The following is a 17,263-nucleotide window of genomic DNA, read 5'->3' as shown; positions in this document are numbered from 1 at the left end:
ACCCTGCAAGCTCCCCGCAAGAAGCGTGAGACTTGCAACACTGCACCCGGCGACCCCGACTCGGCTGGTGGCGATCCAACACCTCAGGAGGGACCCCAGGACTACTCTGATACTGTGAGTACCAAAACCTGTCCCCCCTGAGCCCCCACAGCGCCGCCTGCAGAGGGAATCCCGAGGCTTCCCCTGACCGCGACTCTTTGAACCTAAAGTCCCGACACCTGGGAGAGACCCTGCACCCGCAGCCCCCAGGACCTGAAGGACCGGACTTTCACTGGAGAAGTGACCCCCAGGAGTCCCTCTCCCTTGCCCAAGTGGAGGTTTCCCCGAGGAATCCCCCCCTTGCCTGCCTGCAGCGCTGAAGAGATCCCGAGATCTCTCATAGACTAACATTGCGAACCCGACGCCTGTTTCTACACTGCACCCGGCCGCCCCCGCGCCGCTGAGGGTGAAATTTCTGTGTGGACCTGTGTCCCCCCCGGTGCCCTACAAAACCCCTCTGGTCTGCCCTCCGAAGACGCGGGTACTTACCTGCAAGCAGACCGGAACCGGGGCACCCCCTTCTCTCCATTCTAGCCTATGTGTTTTGGGCACCACTTTGAACTCTGCACCTGACCGGCCCTGAGCTGCTGGTGTGGTGACTTTGGGGTTGCTCTGAACCCCCAACGGTGGGCTACCTTGGACCAAGAACTGAACCCTGTAAGTGTCCTACTTACCTGGTAAAACTAACAAAAACTTACCTCCCCCAGGAACTGTGAAAATTGCACTAAGTGTCCACTTTTGAAACCGCTATTTGTCAATAACTTGAAAAGTATACATGCAATTTTGATGATTTGAAGTTCCTAAAGTACTTACCTGCAATACCTTTCGAACAAGATATTACATGTTAAATTTGAACCTGTGGTTCTTAAAATAAACTAAGAAAAGATATTTTTCTATAACAAAACCTATTGGCTGGATTTGTCTCTGAGTGTGTGTACCTCATTTATTGTCTATGTGTATGTACAACAAATGCTTAACACTACTCCTTGGATAAGCCTACTGCTCGACCACACTACCACAAAATAGAGCATTAGTATTATCTATTTTTACCACTATTTTACCTCTAAGGGGAACCCTTGGACTCTGTGCATGCTATTCCTTACTTTGAAATAGCACATACAGAGCCAACTTCCTACATTGGTGGATCAGCGGTGGGGTACAAGACTTTGCATTTGCTGGACTACTCAGCCAATACCTGATCACACGACAAATTCCAAAATTGTCATTAGAAATTGATTTTTGCAATTTGAAAAGTTTTCTAAATTCTTAAAAGACCTGCTAGGGCCTTGTGTTAGATCCTGTTTAGCATTTCTTTTAGAGTTTAAAAGTTTGTAAAAGTTTGAATTAGATTCTAGAACCAGTTGTAGATTCTTAAAAAGTATTCCAACTTTTAGAAGCAAAATGTCTAGCACAGATGTGACTGTGGTGGAACTCGACACCACACCTTACCTCCATCTTAAGATGAGGGAGCTAAGGTCACTCTGTAAAATAAAGAAAATAACAATGGGCCCCAAACCTACCAAAATACAGCTCCAGGAGCTTTTGGCAGAGTTTGAAAAGGCCAACCCTCAACTCAGAGGAAGAGGATAGTGACTTGGAGGAAAATTCCCCCCTACCAGTCCTATCTAGGGAGAACAGGGTCCCTCAAACCCTGACTCCAAAAATAATAGTCGGAGATGCTGGTTCCCTCACAGGAGAGACCAACACCTCTGAAATCACTGAGGATAACTCCAGTGAAGATGACCCCCTGTTAGCCAGGATGGTCAAAAGATTGGCTTTGGAAAAGCAGCTCCTAGCCATAGAAAGGGAAAGAAAAGAGATGGGCCTAGGTCCCATCGATGGTGGCAGCAACTTAAATAGGGTCAGAGATTCTCCTGACATCCTAAAAATCCCCAAAGGGATTGTAACAAAATATGAAGATGGTGATGACATCACCAAATGGTTCACAGCTTTTGAGAGGGCTTGTGTAACCAGAAAAGTAAACAGATCTCACTGGGGTGCTCTCCTTTGGGAAATGTTCACTGGAAAGTGTAGGGATAGACTCCTCACACTCTCTGGAAAAGATGCAGAATCTTATGACCTCATGAAGGGTACCCTGATTGAGGGCTTTGGATTCTCCACTGAGGAGTATAGAATTAGATTCAGGGGGGCTCAAAAATCCTCGAGCCAGACCTGGGTTGATTTTGTAGACTACTCAGTAAAAACACTAGATGGTTGGTTAACTGGAAATGAAGTGTGTGACTATGTTGGGCTTTATAATTTGTTTATGAAAGAACACATTTTAAGTAACTGCTTCAATGAAAAGTTGCATCAGTATCTGGTAGACCTAGGTCCAATTTCTCCCCAAGAATTGGGAAAGAAGGCAGACCACTGGGTCAAGACTAGGGTAACCAAAACTTCCACTGGGGGTGACCAAAAGAAAGGGGTTACAAAAACTCCCCAGGAGAAAGTGGGTGACACTAGAAACAAAGAAAAAGAGTCCTCTGTAGGCCCCCAAAAACCAGAACAGGTGGGTGGGCCCCAAGACACAACCCAAAACAAAGGTGGGTACCAGGGTAAGAACTGGGATGCCACTAAGGCATGGTGCCACAACTGTAAACAGTCTGGGCACCACACCAAGGACACTTCTTGTCCCAAAAACAAACCCCAGAACAGAATTCCAGGGGTAACCAGTGTAGCCATGGGAGATGACTCCTCAGATGAGGAGGTCTTCATAGCCTTCAACTGGAAACAGGGCCCAACAGGTGAGTTGGAGATTCCAGAGGGAAGTAGACACTTCCACCACCTACTGGTGAATGGAATCCCAACCACTGCCCTGAGAGACACTTGTGCCAGTCACACTATTGTGCATGACAGGCTGGTGCTCTCGAACCAGTACATCCCAGGTGAGACTGCCAGGGTAAGAGTTAGCCTAGACAGGGTCACTAAGAGGCCTGTGGCTTTAGTGCCCATAGAAGTGGGTGGCACTCTTAGCTGGAGAAGGGTAGTAGTCAGTACAGACCTCCCCCTTGATTGTCTCCTTGGAAATGACTACCCAGAGGTTAGTCAGAGCCCAAGAGAGGAACTGGTCCAGTGCCAGTCCTCTCCCAAGGATTCTGGAAATCCTGCCTCTGCAGTAAATGCAAGCAGGCCCCAGAAGAAGAAGAAAAGAAAACAGAGTAGGAGGGGTGGACAACCTTTAGCCAAGGTTACAGCAAGCCAGGGAGATTCTGCTCCAGTAGGGGAGAACTCCAAAAATGGCCCTGATAAAGTCCAACCTGACCCACAAGAAGTCCTGGCTAGTCAGGCAACTGTTAAACCTGAGTGGGTGGCTCCTCAGCTAACAGAAGAAAGAGTGGAAGAAGGGTGTTCACTACAAGATGTGGTAACCCCCCACTCCAATACAGCAGACAGGCAACCTGAACCCAAAGAAGCCTGTAACTTAGCCCCTTCCCTTTTAGGTGAAGAGCTAAAGGTGTGGTTCTGGGCACTGACAGCTGTCAGTGGCCTCTGCTGGGTGTTAGCCTTTATGGCTGCACTATCCTTGGCATGGTGGTCTGACCCCATGCCAAATAACAAGTTAGGCCCCCTGACCCTGTTGGTCATGGTGGGGTTACTCCAGCTCTGGGTAACCTCTTTGGGTAAGCTAGGGGTGACCTTGGCTAAGATAAGATTAGCAGAGGTGGATACCTCTGACCTCAAAATAGAGAGAATGGGTGAAGACATAAAAAGCACAGACAAGAGGCAGTTCAGACTAGGTCCTATCACTGTGGAAGTGGGTCAGTTCCCCAGAGGGAATGACCTGAACAGGAGGATGTAAGGCAGAGTAGGCCCTGCAACAAACCAGCCATTTCCTCTACTCTTCCTCGCCTGACAGACTAGGAAGACTCTTCCAGCGTTGGCTGAGTCTCCTGGCCTGTGGGCTGGGGGGGGCTTGTGTAAAGAAATGGCTCCATGTTGCAGTTACCCCCCACTTTTTGCCTGATACTGATGCTGACTTGACTGAGAAGTGTGCTGGGACCCTGCTAACCAGGCCCCAGCACCAGTGTTCCTTCACCTAAAATGTACCATTGTATCCACAATTGGCACACCCTGGCATTCAGATAAGTCCCTTGTAACTGGTACTTCTAGTACCAAGGGCCCTGATGCCAAGAAAGGTCTCTAAGGGCTGCAGCATGTCTTATGCCACCCTAGAGACCCCTCACTCAGCACAGACACACTGCTTACAAGCCTGTGTGTGCTGGTGAGAACAAAATGAGTAAGTCGACATGGCACTCCCCTCAGGGTGCCATGCCAGCCTCTCACTGCCTATGCAGTATAGGTAAGACACCCCTCTAGCAGGCCTTACAGCCCTAAGGCAGGGTGCACTATACCATAGGTGAGGGTACCAGTGCATGAGCACTGTGCCCCTACAGTGTCTAAGCAAAACCTTAGACATTGTAAGTGCAGGGTAGCCATAAGAGTATATGGTCTGGGAGTTTGTCAAACCCGAACTCCACAGCACCATAATGGCTACACTGAAAACTGGGAAGTTTGGTATCAAACTTCTCAGCACAATAAATGCACACTGATGCCAGTGTACATTTTATTGTAAAATACACCCCAGAGGGCACCTTAGAGGTGCCCCCTGAAACTTAACCGACTGTCTGTGTAGGCTGACTAGTTCCAGCAGCCTGCCACACCAGAGACATGTTGCTGGCCCCATGGGGAGAGTGCCTTTGTCACTCTGAGGCCAGTAACAAAGCCTGCACTGGGTGGAGATGCTAACACCTCCCCCAGGCAGGAGCTGTGACACCTGGCGGTGAGCCTCAAAGGCTCACCCCTTTGTCACAGCCCAGCAGGGCACTCCAGCTTAGTGGAGTTGCCCGCCCCCTCCGGCCACGGCCCCCACTTTTGGCGGCAAGGCTGGAGGGAACAAAGAGAGCAACAAGGAGGAGTCACTGGCCAGTCAGGACAGCCCCTAAGGTGTCCTGAGCTGAAGTGACTCTAACTTTTAGAAATCCTCCATCTTGCAGATGGAGGATTCCCCCAATAGGGTTAGGATTGTGACCCCCTCCCCTTGGGAGGAGGCACAAAGAGGGTGTACCCACCCTCAGGGCTAGTAGCCATTGGCTACTAACCCCCCAGACCTAAACACGCCCTTAAATTTAGTATTTAAGGGCTACCCTGAACCCTAGAAAATCAGATTCCTGCAACTACAAGAAGAAGGACTGCCTAGCTGAAAAACCCCTGCAGAGGAAGACCAGAAGACGACAACTGCCTTGGCTCCAGAAACTCACCGGCCTGTCTCCTGCCTTCCAAAGATCCTGCTCCAGCGACGCCTTCCAAAGGGACCAGCGACCTCGACATCCTCTGAGGACTGCCCCTGCTTCGAAAAGACAAGAAACTCCCGAGGACAGCGGACCTGCTCCAAGAAAAGCTGCAACTTTGTTTCCAGCAGCTTTAAAGAACCCTGCAAGCTCCCCGCAAGAAGCGTGAGACTTGCAACACTGCACCCGGCGACCCCGACTCGGCTGGTGGCGATCCAACACCTCAGGAGGGACCCCAGGACTACTCTGATACTGTGAGTACCAAAACCTGTCCCCCCTGAGCCCCCACAGCGCCGCCTGCAGAGGGAATCCCGAGGCTTCCCCTGACCGCGACTCTTTGAACCTAAAGTCCCGACGCCTGGGAGAGACCCTGCACCCGCAGCCCCCAGGACCTGAAGGACCGGACTTTCACTGGAGAAGTGACCCCCAGGAGTCCCTCTCCCTTGCCCAAGTGGAGGTTTCCCCGAGGAATCCCCCCCTTGCCTGCCTGCAGCGCTGAAGAGATCCCGAGATCTCTCATAGACTAACATTGCGAACCCAACGCCTGTTTCTACACTGCACCCGGCCGCCCCCGCGCCGCTGAGGGTGAAATTTCTGTGTGGACCTGTGTCCCCCCCGGTGCCCTACAAAACCCCTCTGGTCTGCCCTCCGAAGACGCGGGTACTTACCTGCAAGCAGACCGGAACCGGGGCACCCCCTTCTCTCCATTCTAGCCTATGTGTTTTGGGCACCACTTTGAACTCTGCACCTGACCGGCCCTGAGCTGCTGGTGTGGTGACTTTGGGGTTGCTCTGAACCCCCAACGGTGGGCTACCTTGGACCAAGAACTGAACCCTGTAAGTGTCCTACTTACCTGGTAAAACTAACAAAAACTTACCTCCCCCAGGAACTGTGAAAATTGCACTAAGTGTCCACTTTTGAAACCGCTATTTGTCAATAACTTGAAAAGTATACATGCAATTTTGATGATTTGAAGTTCCTAAAGTACTTACCTGCAATACCTTTCGAACAAGATATTACATGTTAAATTTGAACCTGTGGTTCTTAAAATAAACTAAGAAAAGATATTTTTCTATAACAAAACCTATTGGCTGGATTTGTCTCTGAGTGTGTGTACCTCATTTATTGTCTATGTGTATGTACAACAAATGCTTAACACTACTCCTTGGATAAGCCTACTGCTCGACCACACTACCACAAAATAGAGCATTAGTATTATCTATTTTTACCACTATTTTACCTCTAAGGGGAACCCTTGGACTCTGTGCATGCTATTCCTTACTTTGAAATAGCACATACAGAGCCAACTTCCTACAATATCCTTTGTTCCGCCTTCCTGGGCTTGATCAGATCAAGCTGCAGGAGGGCAGAAACGTGTCTGAGGGGTAGCAATGCTGGGGGGTCCTCTGAGCCCCCAGACTGCATGGAATCATACTTCCAAAACTTGTAACAGTATTGAGGTATGATTCTGACATGTTTGATACTAAACATGCCGAGGTTCAGAGTTACCATTATGTAGCTGGACATAGGTTGTGACATATGTCGAGTACTTGTGTAAAATGGCATCCCAGCACTCACAAAGCCCGGGAAAATGGATCTGGAGTTTGTGGGGAGCACTTCAGCTAGTGCAGGGGTGCCCACATACAGGTACTTGCCCTCTGGGCTGAGAGGGCCTACCATAGGGGTGACTTATGGTGACTTGGTGCGGGGACCCTGCTAACCAGGCCCCAGCACCAGTGTTCTTTCACCTAAAATGTACCTTTGTTCCCACAATTGGCACAACCCTGGCACCCAGATAGGTCCCTTGTAAATGGTACCCCTGGTACCAAGGGCCCTGGTGTCAGGGAAGGTCTCTAAGGGCTACAGCATGTCTAATGCCACCCTGGGGACCCCTCACTCAGCACATGCACACTGCCTCACAGCTTGTGTGTGCTGGTGGGGAGAAAATGACTAAGTCGACATGGCACTCCACTCGGAGTGGCATACCCACCTCACACTGCTGTGGCATAGGTAAGTCACCCCTTTAGCAGGCCTTACAGCCCTAAAGCAGGGTGCACCATACCACAGGTGAGGGCATATATGCATGAGCACTATGCCCCTACAGTGTCTAAGCAAAACCTTAGTGTAAGGAAATGCCTCCTTTGCATGGATACCCCCTGACTTTTTGCCTTTGCTGATGCTAAGTTTTGATTTGAAAGTGTGCTGAGGCCTGCTAACCAGGCCCCAGCACCAGTGTTCTTTACCTAACCTGTACTTTTGTTTACACAATTGGCTCACCCTGGCCTCCAGGTAAGTACCTTGTACCTGGGACCCCTGGTACCAAGGGCCCTGATGCCAGGGAAGGTCTCTAAGGGCTGCAGCATACCTTATGCCACCCTGGGGACCCCTCACTCAGCACAGACACACTGCTTGCCAGCTTGTGTGTGCTGGTGAGAACAAAACGAGTAAGTCGACATGGCACTCCCCTCAGGGTGCCATGCCAACCTCACACTGCCTATGCAGTATAGATAAGTAACCCCTCTAGCAGGCCTTACAGCCCTAAGGCAGGGTGCACCATACCATAGGTGAGGGCACAAGTGCATGAGCACTGTGCCCCTACAGTGTCTAAGCAAAACCTTAAACATTGTAAGTGCAGGGTAGCCATGAGAGTATATGGTCAGGGAGTCTATCATACACAAACTCCACAGCACCATAATGGCTACTCTGAAAACTGGGAAGTTTGGTATCAAATTTCTCAGAACAATAAATGCACACTGATGCCAGTGTACATTTTATTGTAACATACACCCCAGAGGGCACCTTAGAGGTGCCCCCTGAAACCTTAACCAACTATCCGTGTAGGCTGACTGGTTTTAGCAGCCTGCCACACTCGAGACATGTTGCTGACCACATGGCGAGAGTGCCTTTGTCACTCTGTGGCCAGGAACACAGCCTGTACTGGGTGGAGGTGCTTCTCACTTCCCCCTGCAGGAACTGTAACACCTGGCGGTGATCCTCAAAGGCTCATGCCTTTTTGTTACAGCACCCCAGGGCATCCCAACTAGTGGAGATGCCCGCCCCTCCGGCCACTGCCCCCACTTTTGACGGCAAGGCTGGAGGAGATAATGAGAAAAACAAGGAGTCACCCACCAGTCAGGACTGCCCCTAAGGTGCCCTGAACTGAGGAGACCCCTGCCTTTAGAAATCATCCATCTTAGTTTTGGAGGATTCCCCCAATAGGATTAGGGATGTGTGGCCCCCCCCCCCTCAGGGAGGAGGCACAAAGAGGGTGTAGCCCACCTGTCAGGACAGTAGTCATTGGCTACTGCCCTCCTGACCCAAACACACCCCTAAATCTAGTATTTAGGGGTGACCCAGAACCCAGGAAATCACACAAGGACTGCTGAACTGAAAGCCCCACAGAGACAATTGACTTGGCCCCAGTCCTACCAGCCTGTCTCCAGACTCAAAGAACCTGCACAGTGACGCATCTGACAGGGACCAGCGACTTCTGAAGCCTCAGAGGACTGCCCTGAACCCAAAGGACCAAGAAACTCCTGATAACAGCAGCACTGTTCAAAAACAGCAACAACTTAGCAACTTTCAAAGACTTCTCTTCCCGCCGGAAGCGTGAGACTTCACCCTCTGCACCAGACGCCCCCAGCTTGAGCTCCGGAGAACCAACATTGCAGGGAGCACTCCCAGGTGACTGCGACCTCGTGGGTAAGTCACTTGTCGTCGTTTCCCCACCCCCACCCCCACCTTCCCACCCAAGTGCTCTACAAAACCCTCCTGGTCTGCCCTCCGAAGACGCAGACTGGAACCGGAGCAACCCTGTTCTCCATAGGCGCCTATGGGTTTTGGGCCATCCTTTGACCTCTGCACCTGACGGGTCCTGTGTTGCTGGTGCGGTGACTTTGGTGTTGCCTTGAACCCCCAACAGTGGGCTGCCTATGTCCAGGAACTTGAACTTGTAAGTGCCTTACTTACCTCAAAAACTAACCAATACTTACCTCCCCCAGGAACTGTTGATTTTTGCACAGTGTCCACTTTTAAAATAGCTTATTGTCATTTTAACTAAAACTGTGTATGTTACTGCTGTAATTCAAAGTTCCTTACTTACCTGTATGGAGTACTTTGTATTTTATGTATTTATTTCAAATCTTGAATCCCTAAAATAAACAAAATAATATTTTTCTATATAAAACCTATTGGCCTGGAGTTGTCTGAGTGTGTTCCTCATTTATTGCCTGTGTGTGTACAACAAATGCTTAACACTACCCTCTGATAAGCCTACTGCTCGACCACACTTACACAAAATAGAGCATTAGAATTATCTAATTTTGCCACTATCAACCACTAAGGGGAACCATTGGACTCTGTGCACACTATGTCTTACTTTGAGATAGTATATACAGAGCTAACTTCCTACAGACGTCACCAGGCGGCGCACAGAGGGTACTGTTCGAAGAAAAATTCCCAGATCCAGTCTGAGTAGATTCAAAGGTAAGGAATCTGCAACTATAATATGTCTCTACCAGATATATTGTTACTGAAGGTAAGTAACTTGTATGATGGGCCCGTTGGGAAAAGAGGTCTTTTCACAGATTTATAGATCATAAATCCTCAACAAACCAGACCATTTCAAAGAGAAATTGGAGGGAATGCCAAATTGGCCCCACGGACCCTTGCTCTATCCTCTACTTCGGATCATACAAATTACGTGAACGCTTATGTCACCAGTGAGCTTGTGAATGCACAGAAGAGGGTGCCCTTCACATGGTCTAGGTGACTCCAAGATGACGGAGACTTCGTCCACATAGTGTGGACCTAGCTTTGGATTGCAACCTTTTGGTGGCCTGTATCACCATCTTATGCCACTTGTTGGAGAGACCTGTTGTACCCACACCCTGCATTGCACTGCCGGTACTCCTGGAGGACCTCAGGAGATCACACTAGTTAGCCTGACTGTGTGCCACTGGAGCACCAAAGTCTTCTCTTGTTGGTGGAATTGCGCACGGCCGTGGACTGGTGTGCAAAAATCTGAGTCTGTGAGGCAAAAGGGAGCCCCCAAAAGCATAGTAATGTCTGGGGTAAATGGTGTTAATATGGACTGTCAGGGTAGCAGCATGGATCAGACATTTGGATCATAACTGCGCTGTTACTACATTCCACTTGGATACTTGTATGTCTTTTTTTTTTCCTTCTGTTTTTGTTGTTTTTTTAAATTTGTTAACCCCAAAAAAAAATAGGGAGAATGGGAAAAGATAAAGGCTGGTAATTGAAAGGAAGTGGTGAACAGTGAGCAGGCTAGACCAGTAGCTGTAAAACACTCAATAGGACAGAGATACAGGATAATAGTGTGACAGGAGAGAACTGGCCGTTGGAGCAGAGCCTCCATAAACAAGGAAAGACAGTAGAATTCAGATTTTTCATTGTTAGTCTGAATGGGTGAGTCTTTATATACTGCCAGTAAAACAGTATAGTGTTTGTTTCTGATGTCCATTAAAGAAGAGTTTCTTACACCTACAGCTTTTGAGAAGGATTGATGTTGGGCAGGTGTATTGAGACTACGGCTTCCAAGCAGAAAGTTGGTTTTAACTTGAGTTGTCTCCTGACTACACTGAAGAGTTAGGGTGGTGTGTTTGAGGTGAATTGCTTTGTAGATTGTGCTCTACAGTTTTCTTGGTCTCAGTAGGTAGCTAGTGTATGTAAGTGAGATTCTGGGCAAAGTGTTAACATTTCTTATAGAAATGAAGTCGAGCAGTGTACTAGAGAGCTGATTATTATCGTAGAGGATAGATCGCGGCAACCCAGCTAGAACGTCATTGCCAAAGTTCAGTTGTGGCAATGTTAAGGCCTGGGCTGCATATTTCTGGAAGCTGATAGGATAGTGCAGAATGCAATTCTCAAAGATATATGGTTACATGTAAGTAGCATTTGCCTTATGTTGAAACAGTCTTTATAGTAATGTTTTATGCAGAACAATTTCGAATTTATTTCAAACATTTGAGGAGTTCGAAGTTAATATTTATATATTTTTTTAAATGTGTCCCTGGAATTTTATAATTCTTGATTTAATGGTGTATGAGAAATAGTAACTGTTACACCTACGATAGTTACTTAATCTTCTCTTACCAGTTGGTTGGGTAACCGAAGCACATCATTGGTAAACCTTTTGAGATTCAATAACATTTGTGTAAAGAATATAACTCAGGTTATTCAAAAAACAATGGCATTGCAATGCATCCTCTTAACAGATCAAGTGACTGAATCTTGAGTTTGTGGTTAGTACATTTAAACTTAACAAAGCAAGATATCCAACAAAACGTGTTAGTTGTTAGAAGGGAGCTCTATAAATGGACTGATTTTGTTTTGAAAGGCTGTCTGAAGATAGTGATTAATGTAGATGTGTGATGTCTGTCACTTGGATTGACAGTACATATCAGTATTGTGAACTTTTCTGTGAAAAAAGATGCTACTAATTAATAATAAAGAATCAGAAAATTCTGCTGACTAATTTGTTGATTCAAACATGTTTGAATGCCTCCAAACTCATAAGTTTTTTTCTGTTGCACCTCCATGCTTCTTTCCACATGCATTTTCCTCTTTTACACTTTACTTTGAATTTGTATAAACCAGTTATTGGTTAGTTGACACTGCTGATAAAAAAAAAAGTGGTCTAAAATATTAATGAAATGATGTTGTCTGTGTACTACTCCATTATAGGAATTTGCAGGCGAAGACACATCAGACCTATTTTTGGAAGAGAGGGAGACAGCACTTCGGCAAGCCCAGGAAGAGAAACACAAACTTCAAATGTCTGTGCCAGGCATCCTTAATCCACATGAAATTCCTGAAGAAATGTGCGATTGAAAATCAAAAGCCAAGTTGAACCTTTTTTCTAAACAGCTGCTTTGTTCTTGAAGAGAACAATATCTGAATATTTGTTGACCAAAATGATGCCAATTTGTAAATTATGTCACCTGGTGGCCCTTTTTTCTTATTATGCGTTTTTTGTATAAAACAAATTCTGTGAAAAATCCTTCCACTGTTAAAAGCTTATGTTTTGGTCATCTTTATTTAGAATTGCATGGAGGTGAATTAACCATTCAAAATATTACTTCATGCTCATTTTGAGGCTAAGCAGAGGGAAAGGCAAATGGAATTTAACATATATTTGTAAAGTCTGCTCTAAAAATATTTGTAATGAATACAAATTTTTAATTAGGTTAGTATTTCTTTCTAGCCTGTACTGCAGCCTAGGAGAAAAGATAATAAATTGAGCTAATTGTCAGAAAGGGGCTGCATTGTCTGAACAGTTATATTTTTGGACTGAACCATATTATAGATGGCTAAGTGTGTTGAAGGTTGAATTGCAGGTTTGCAGTAAGATCATGTGCATATCAATATCATCCCGGTATTAAGCAAGTTCAGAAAGTGTGGGGAACAGTACAGTTAGTTATTTTTACAAATTTCTTTTTGTTTTGTGTGTGTGCTGTCGCTTTGTCGACAACAGCTTTTTGTTTTCCTCAATGAGGAGTGTTGCTCATTTGTGAGCTTTGATTAACGAGAAGTGAAAAGGTTAAAACTATTTATCCTGTTAGAATAGGCTGCATCTTTTTAACAACTCATACAAACTCTGGCTATTGAGATGACCTGTACTAATTTACATTGTTTACCATGCTGTAGTGCTTTAAAACACTACCTGACAGCAAAATAAACTCGGTTTACATTTGTTTTCTTTCCTGAGTTCTTCTTTAATGAACTACGATTATTTGGAATCCTGTTATTTCCATTCCATGGAAACCAATCATATCTTGGACTTGCTGTTTTTGGTCCTGCTGTGTAACATTAAAACCACAGCAAATTGCATTTACAGCCTGGACTACTTGAAACAATTTTATACGTATTTTACGTAGCCGAAACAGAAAAGAATCCAGGTTGTTAATGGTGGCAGTGCAATAGATAACTGCAGCAATATACAAAAAATTAAATAACACTTAAGTATTGGGTTTAGAGTTCGCTAAATTTAGCATTACAGTTGTGAAATGTACTTGAGAGCAGACAATTCAGGAAACTGCCTTATTTAACTTGAAAACAACTTTTTAAATTATTTTTTCAATGCCATACTTTTATTCCAGACAACCATTTGTTATTTGTCTAACCTGGGATTGCTAATGCATACAGTTTTGGCATGCAGTTCTATAATAGTACTGCCTGCTTCATGTATATTATAAAAGTACACAAATCTCTTAATATTTTAAAGAAAATGAGGTTGTATAGTGCGATCTTTTTGATATGAAAATTGAATATTGTAGTTATTTTTTTGTATTGTGCATGTAATAATTTTAAAATGCTAATTAAAGTTCATAAGCCCGATTCCAAACCTCAAATCTGTTTGTTTAAAGTTGAAGCATTAAAGATTACAACAAATTGTTTGGATGGGAGAATGCTTGTATATATATAGTGTACCCTATTTTTCTCAAGATTGGGCAATATAACCTTGTTTTACCGTAAGGCTGTGGACTAAAAATTGTAGAACAGAAGTTAATTTAGAAAACGCTGTTTTCAGAGAAACCCCCCCCTCATTGGTATGCCTGTGTACAGAAACCAGAGGGGCAAGTTTATAGCCCCTGAGAGACCAGAGTGTAAGTTCCTAAAAATGCAAGGACCACTGTTAGTTTTGAAGTTCACTGTGACTCTGCATCATTATTTTATTGGATACTTCCTGCTGCAGATTCTTAATCTTCCAGTCATAACTTTTTGAACTACTTCTATGCGAAGCAATTACTTTGAATATATATATATATGTTCGATGTCATGTGTAGCTGCAGATGCACATGCTGTGCACTGTTCCTGCCATCTAGTGTTAGGCTCGGAGTGTTACAAGTTGTTTTTCTTCGAAGAAGTCTTTTCGAGTCATGGGACAGAGTGACTCCTCCCTTTCGGCTCCATTGCGGATGGGCATCGACTCCATCTTAGATTTTTTTTCCACCATAGGGTTCGGACGTGTTCCTCTTCGCTCCGTGTATTCGATTCGGAAAAAGACTAAATTCACCAAAAATCATTGTAATTGCTTTTGATGGCGAAACATCTTGCATCGACACCGGCGAAACACAGCTTCGGGTGCCCTTCGGGGCTTCCGCGCCCAGCCAGGGCCTGGTCAGCCCAACCGCAGAAAACGTCCAAGCCTAATAGACCGGACCCCGTTCCGTTTCTGCCCACATTCCCACGCCAAGTAATCCTACACAGACCAACACCGGGTCTGTAATCTGTGTCTGTCACCGGCCACCGAGAAGATACTTGCGAGGCCTGCAGGTCCTTTCGATCGAAGAAGACATTGAGGGATTGGAGGGCGAGGCGACTGCAAATGACGTCGAAGAGTTCAGAGCACCTTGACGTCGAGGAAGAGGAGAGGGCTATCTCCATCCAAGGTTCTGATTCGGACGACTCTGACGCAGACCAACCACCCACAGCAGGCCAGCACGTGAGTACGCCTGCCCCGACCCAAGTCCAGAGTCAGTCCAAAATGAAAATAAAGGCCTCGGGGACGCCACTGCCGGAAGGCCAGGGCTCGACCCATAAGAAATTAAGCGGTGATCAAGCAACACCTTCAGCACCGAAGTCTTCGGACTCGAGCCGAGAACCCGTGACTGAAAAAACTCAACATCGAGTCGTCGAAGCCTTGAAAGAGTCTTTCGGAGCCGAGGCCTATTGTCAGCATGGGCATTTCGGTGCCGAAAAAAGCCTCATACACTGAGGAACATGGACTCTCAAAACAACTAAGAGACACTGATTTGAGGAGGAACTTCACGAAATGGAGGAGTTTGATGAAACACCGGCAAGGAGACCGATCCAAACAGCACCTCCTCTCAAATTCAAAAGGAAACTGTCTTTCCAAGGACATTCAGACACTGAGCAGCCAAAGGCTAAAATGCCCAGAGAAAAATCTGTCATGCCAATTTTCCCCAGAACATTCTCTTCCACATTCTCCGCAAAGAACAATTTCACCTATTGCAACGCCCGCTGCTCAGTCACCCACCCACACACACTGTAATCGCAAGAAGATACAGACCCCTGGGACATCTATGATCCCCCTGTGTCGGACAATAGCCCTGAGTGCTATCCTTCGAAACCCTCTCCACCCGAAGATGTCACCTCATACACTCAAGTCTTGGCTAGGGCTGCTGCATTCCACAATGTGAGCATGCACACAGAGCCATTGGAGGACGACTTTCTCTGTAATACTTTGTCCACGACACATGCTTCCTATCAGTCTTCCTATGCTCCCAGGCATGCCTAAACATGCCCAACAAATTTTTCAGGAGCCCGTGAAAGGGAGAGCCATTACACCACGAGTGGAAAAGAAATACAAACCACCACCGTCAGACCCAGTGTTCATCACACAGCAGCTGCCCCCAGACTCAGTAGTGGTTGGAGCTGCGAGAAAGAGAGCCAACTCGCAGTCATCTGGAGATGCACCACCTCCAGATAAGGAGAGTAGGAAGTTTGACGCTGCAGGAAAGAGTAGCGACACAAGCTGCCAATCAGTGGCGCATAGCAAACTCTCAGGCCCTTCTTGCACGATATGACCAAGCTCATTGGGACGAGATGAGCGATATCATCCAACATCTCCCCAAGGAATACCAGAAAAGGGCTCAGCAAGTGGTAGAGGAGGGACAAGCAATATCTAATAATCAAATACGATCTGCATTAGATTCTGCCGACACTGCCGCAAGAACAGTGAACACTGCAGTGACAATTAGACGCCATGCTTGGCTGAGATCCTCAGGTTTCAAACCAGAGATTCAGCAGGCTGTCCTCAATATGCCATTCAATCAGCAACAGCTATTTGGCACACAAGTAGACATGGCCATTAAAAAGGACACAGATACGGCCAAAGCAATGGGAGCGCTCTACTTGTCCCAATACAGAGGGACATTCAAAAAAACACAGTATAAGGGGAGGTTTTAGACCACAGTCATCAAACATCCACCCCTCAACCAAAACCCTCCTACCAATCACAATATCAGAGAGGGGGGGGGGGGTTTCACGGGTCCTTCAGGGGACAATTCCCATGGTCCAGGGGAAAATTCCAAACCACAAAGCAGGCCACTAATATCAAGCAGTGACTTTGCCATCACCCTTCCCCAACACACATCCCCGGTGGGAGGAAGACTGGGAATTACTTCCTTATTCCCAAAAAGGACAAAACACTAAGACATTTTTTAGATCTCAGGACTCTCGATCTATTCATCAAATCAGAACACTTTCACATGGTGACACTACAAGATGTAGTCCCATTACTAAAACAGGGAGAATACATGTCAACACTGGATTTAAAAGAAGCGTATTTTCACCATCCATCCATCTCACAGAAAATACCTCCGGTTTGTTATACAAGGAAAACATTACCAATTCAAGGTATTACCCTTCGGGATAACAGCCCCCAGAGTAGTTACAAAATGCCTTGCCGTGGTAGCGGCATACATAAGGAGACAACACATGCATGTATTCCCATATCTCGACGATTGGCTAATAAAGGCCAACACTCAACAGCAGTGTCAAAATCACACACATTACGTAATAGATACCCTACACACACTAGGGATTTTTATAAATTACCAAAAATCACACTTAGAACCATCCCAAATTCAACAATACTGGAGCTACACTCAAAAAGCGATCGCAAGTCCAAGCTCACAAAGTGTACAATCATTCCACAGCATGGTGCCAAAAATACAACCAAATCAGCATTACACAGTCAGATTTGTGATGACTCCTAGGCATGATGGCATCATGCATCGCAATTGTCCCAACGCAAGGTTACACTTGCGGCCCTTGCAGCAGTGCCTTGCAAAACAATGGTCGCAGGCACCGGGTCAACTCCAAGATCTAGTGTTGATAGACCGCAAAACACACTATTCGCTTCAGTGGTGGAACCCCGTAAATTT

The 17,263-nt window shown here is 46.3% G+C and overlaps 1 protein-coding gene across 2 annotated transcripts in view; it reads left to right on the top strand.

Moving 5' to 3' along the window:
- XPO1 (exportin 1) overlaps nt 1-13,045 on the top strand; it is a 717,353-nt gene extending 704,308 nt beyond the window's left edge. For both annotated transcript variants that reach the window (XM_069234402.1, XM_069234401.1), the window contains exon 25: nt 12,036-13,045. In XM_069234402.1, coding sequence (XP_069090503.1) covers nt 12,036-12,182 — 147 coding nt within the window. In that variant the 3' untranslated portion in view covers nt 12,183-13,045. The remainder of the gene's footprint in view (nt 1-12,035) is intronic.
- The last annotated feature ends 4,218 nt before the right edge of the window (nt 13,046-17,263 follow it).

The sequence above is a fragment of the Pleurodeles waltl genome, chromosome 5 (genome assembly GCF_031143425.1).
Source record: "Pleurodeles waltl isolate 20211129_DDA chromosome 5, aPleWal1.hap1.20221129, whole genome shotgun sequence".
Lineage (NCBI taxonomy): Eukaryota > Metazoa > Chordata > Amphibia > Caudata > Salamandridae > Pleurodeles > Pleurodeles waltl.
Note: the sequence above shows the minus strand (reverse complement) of the source record. Positions and strands in the feature narration are given on the sequence as shown.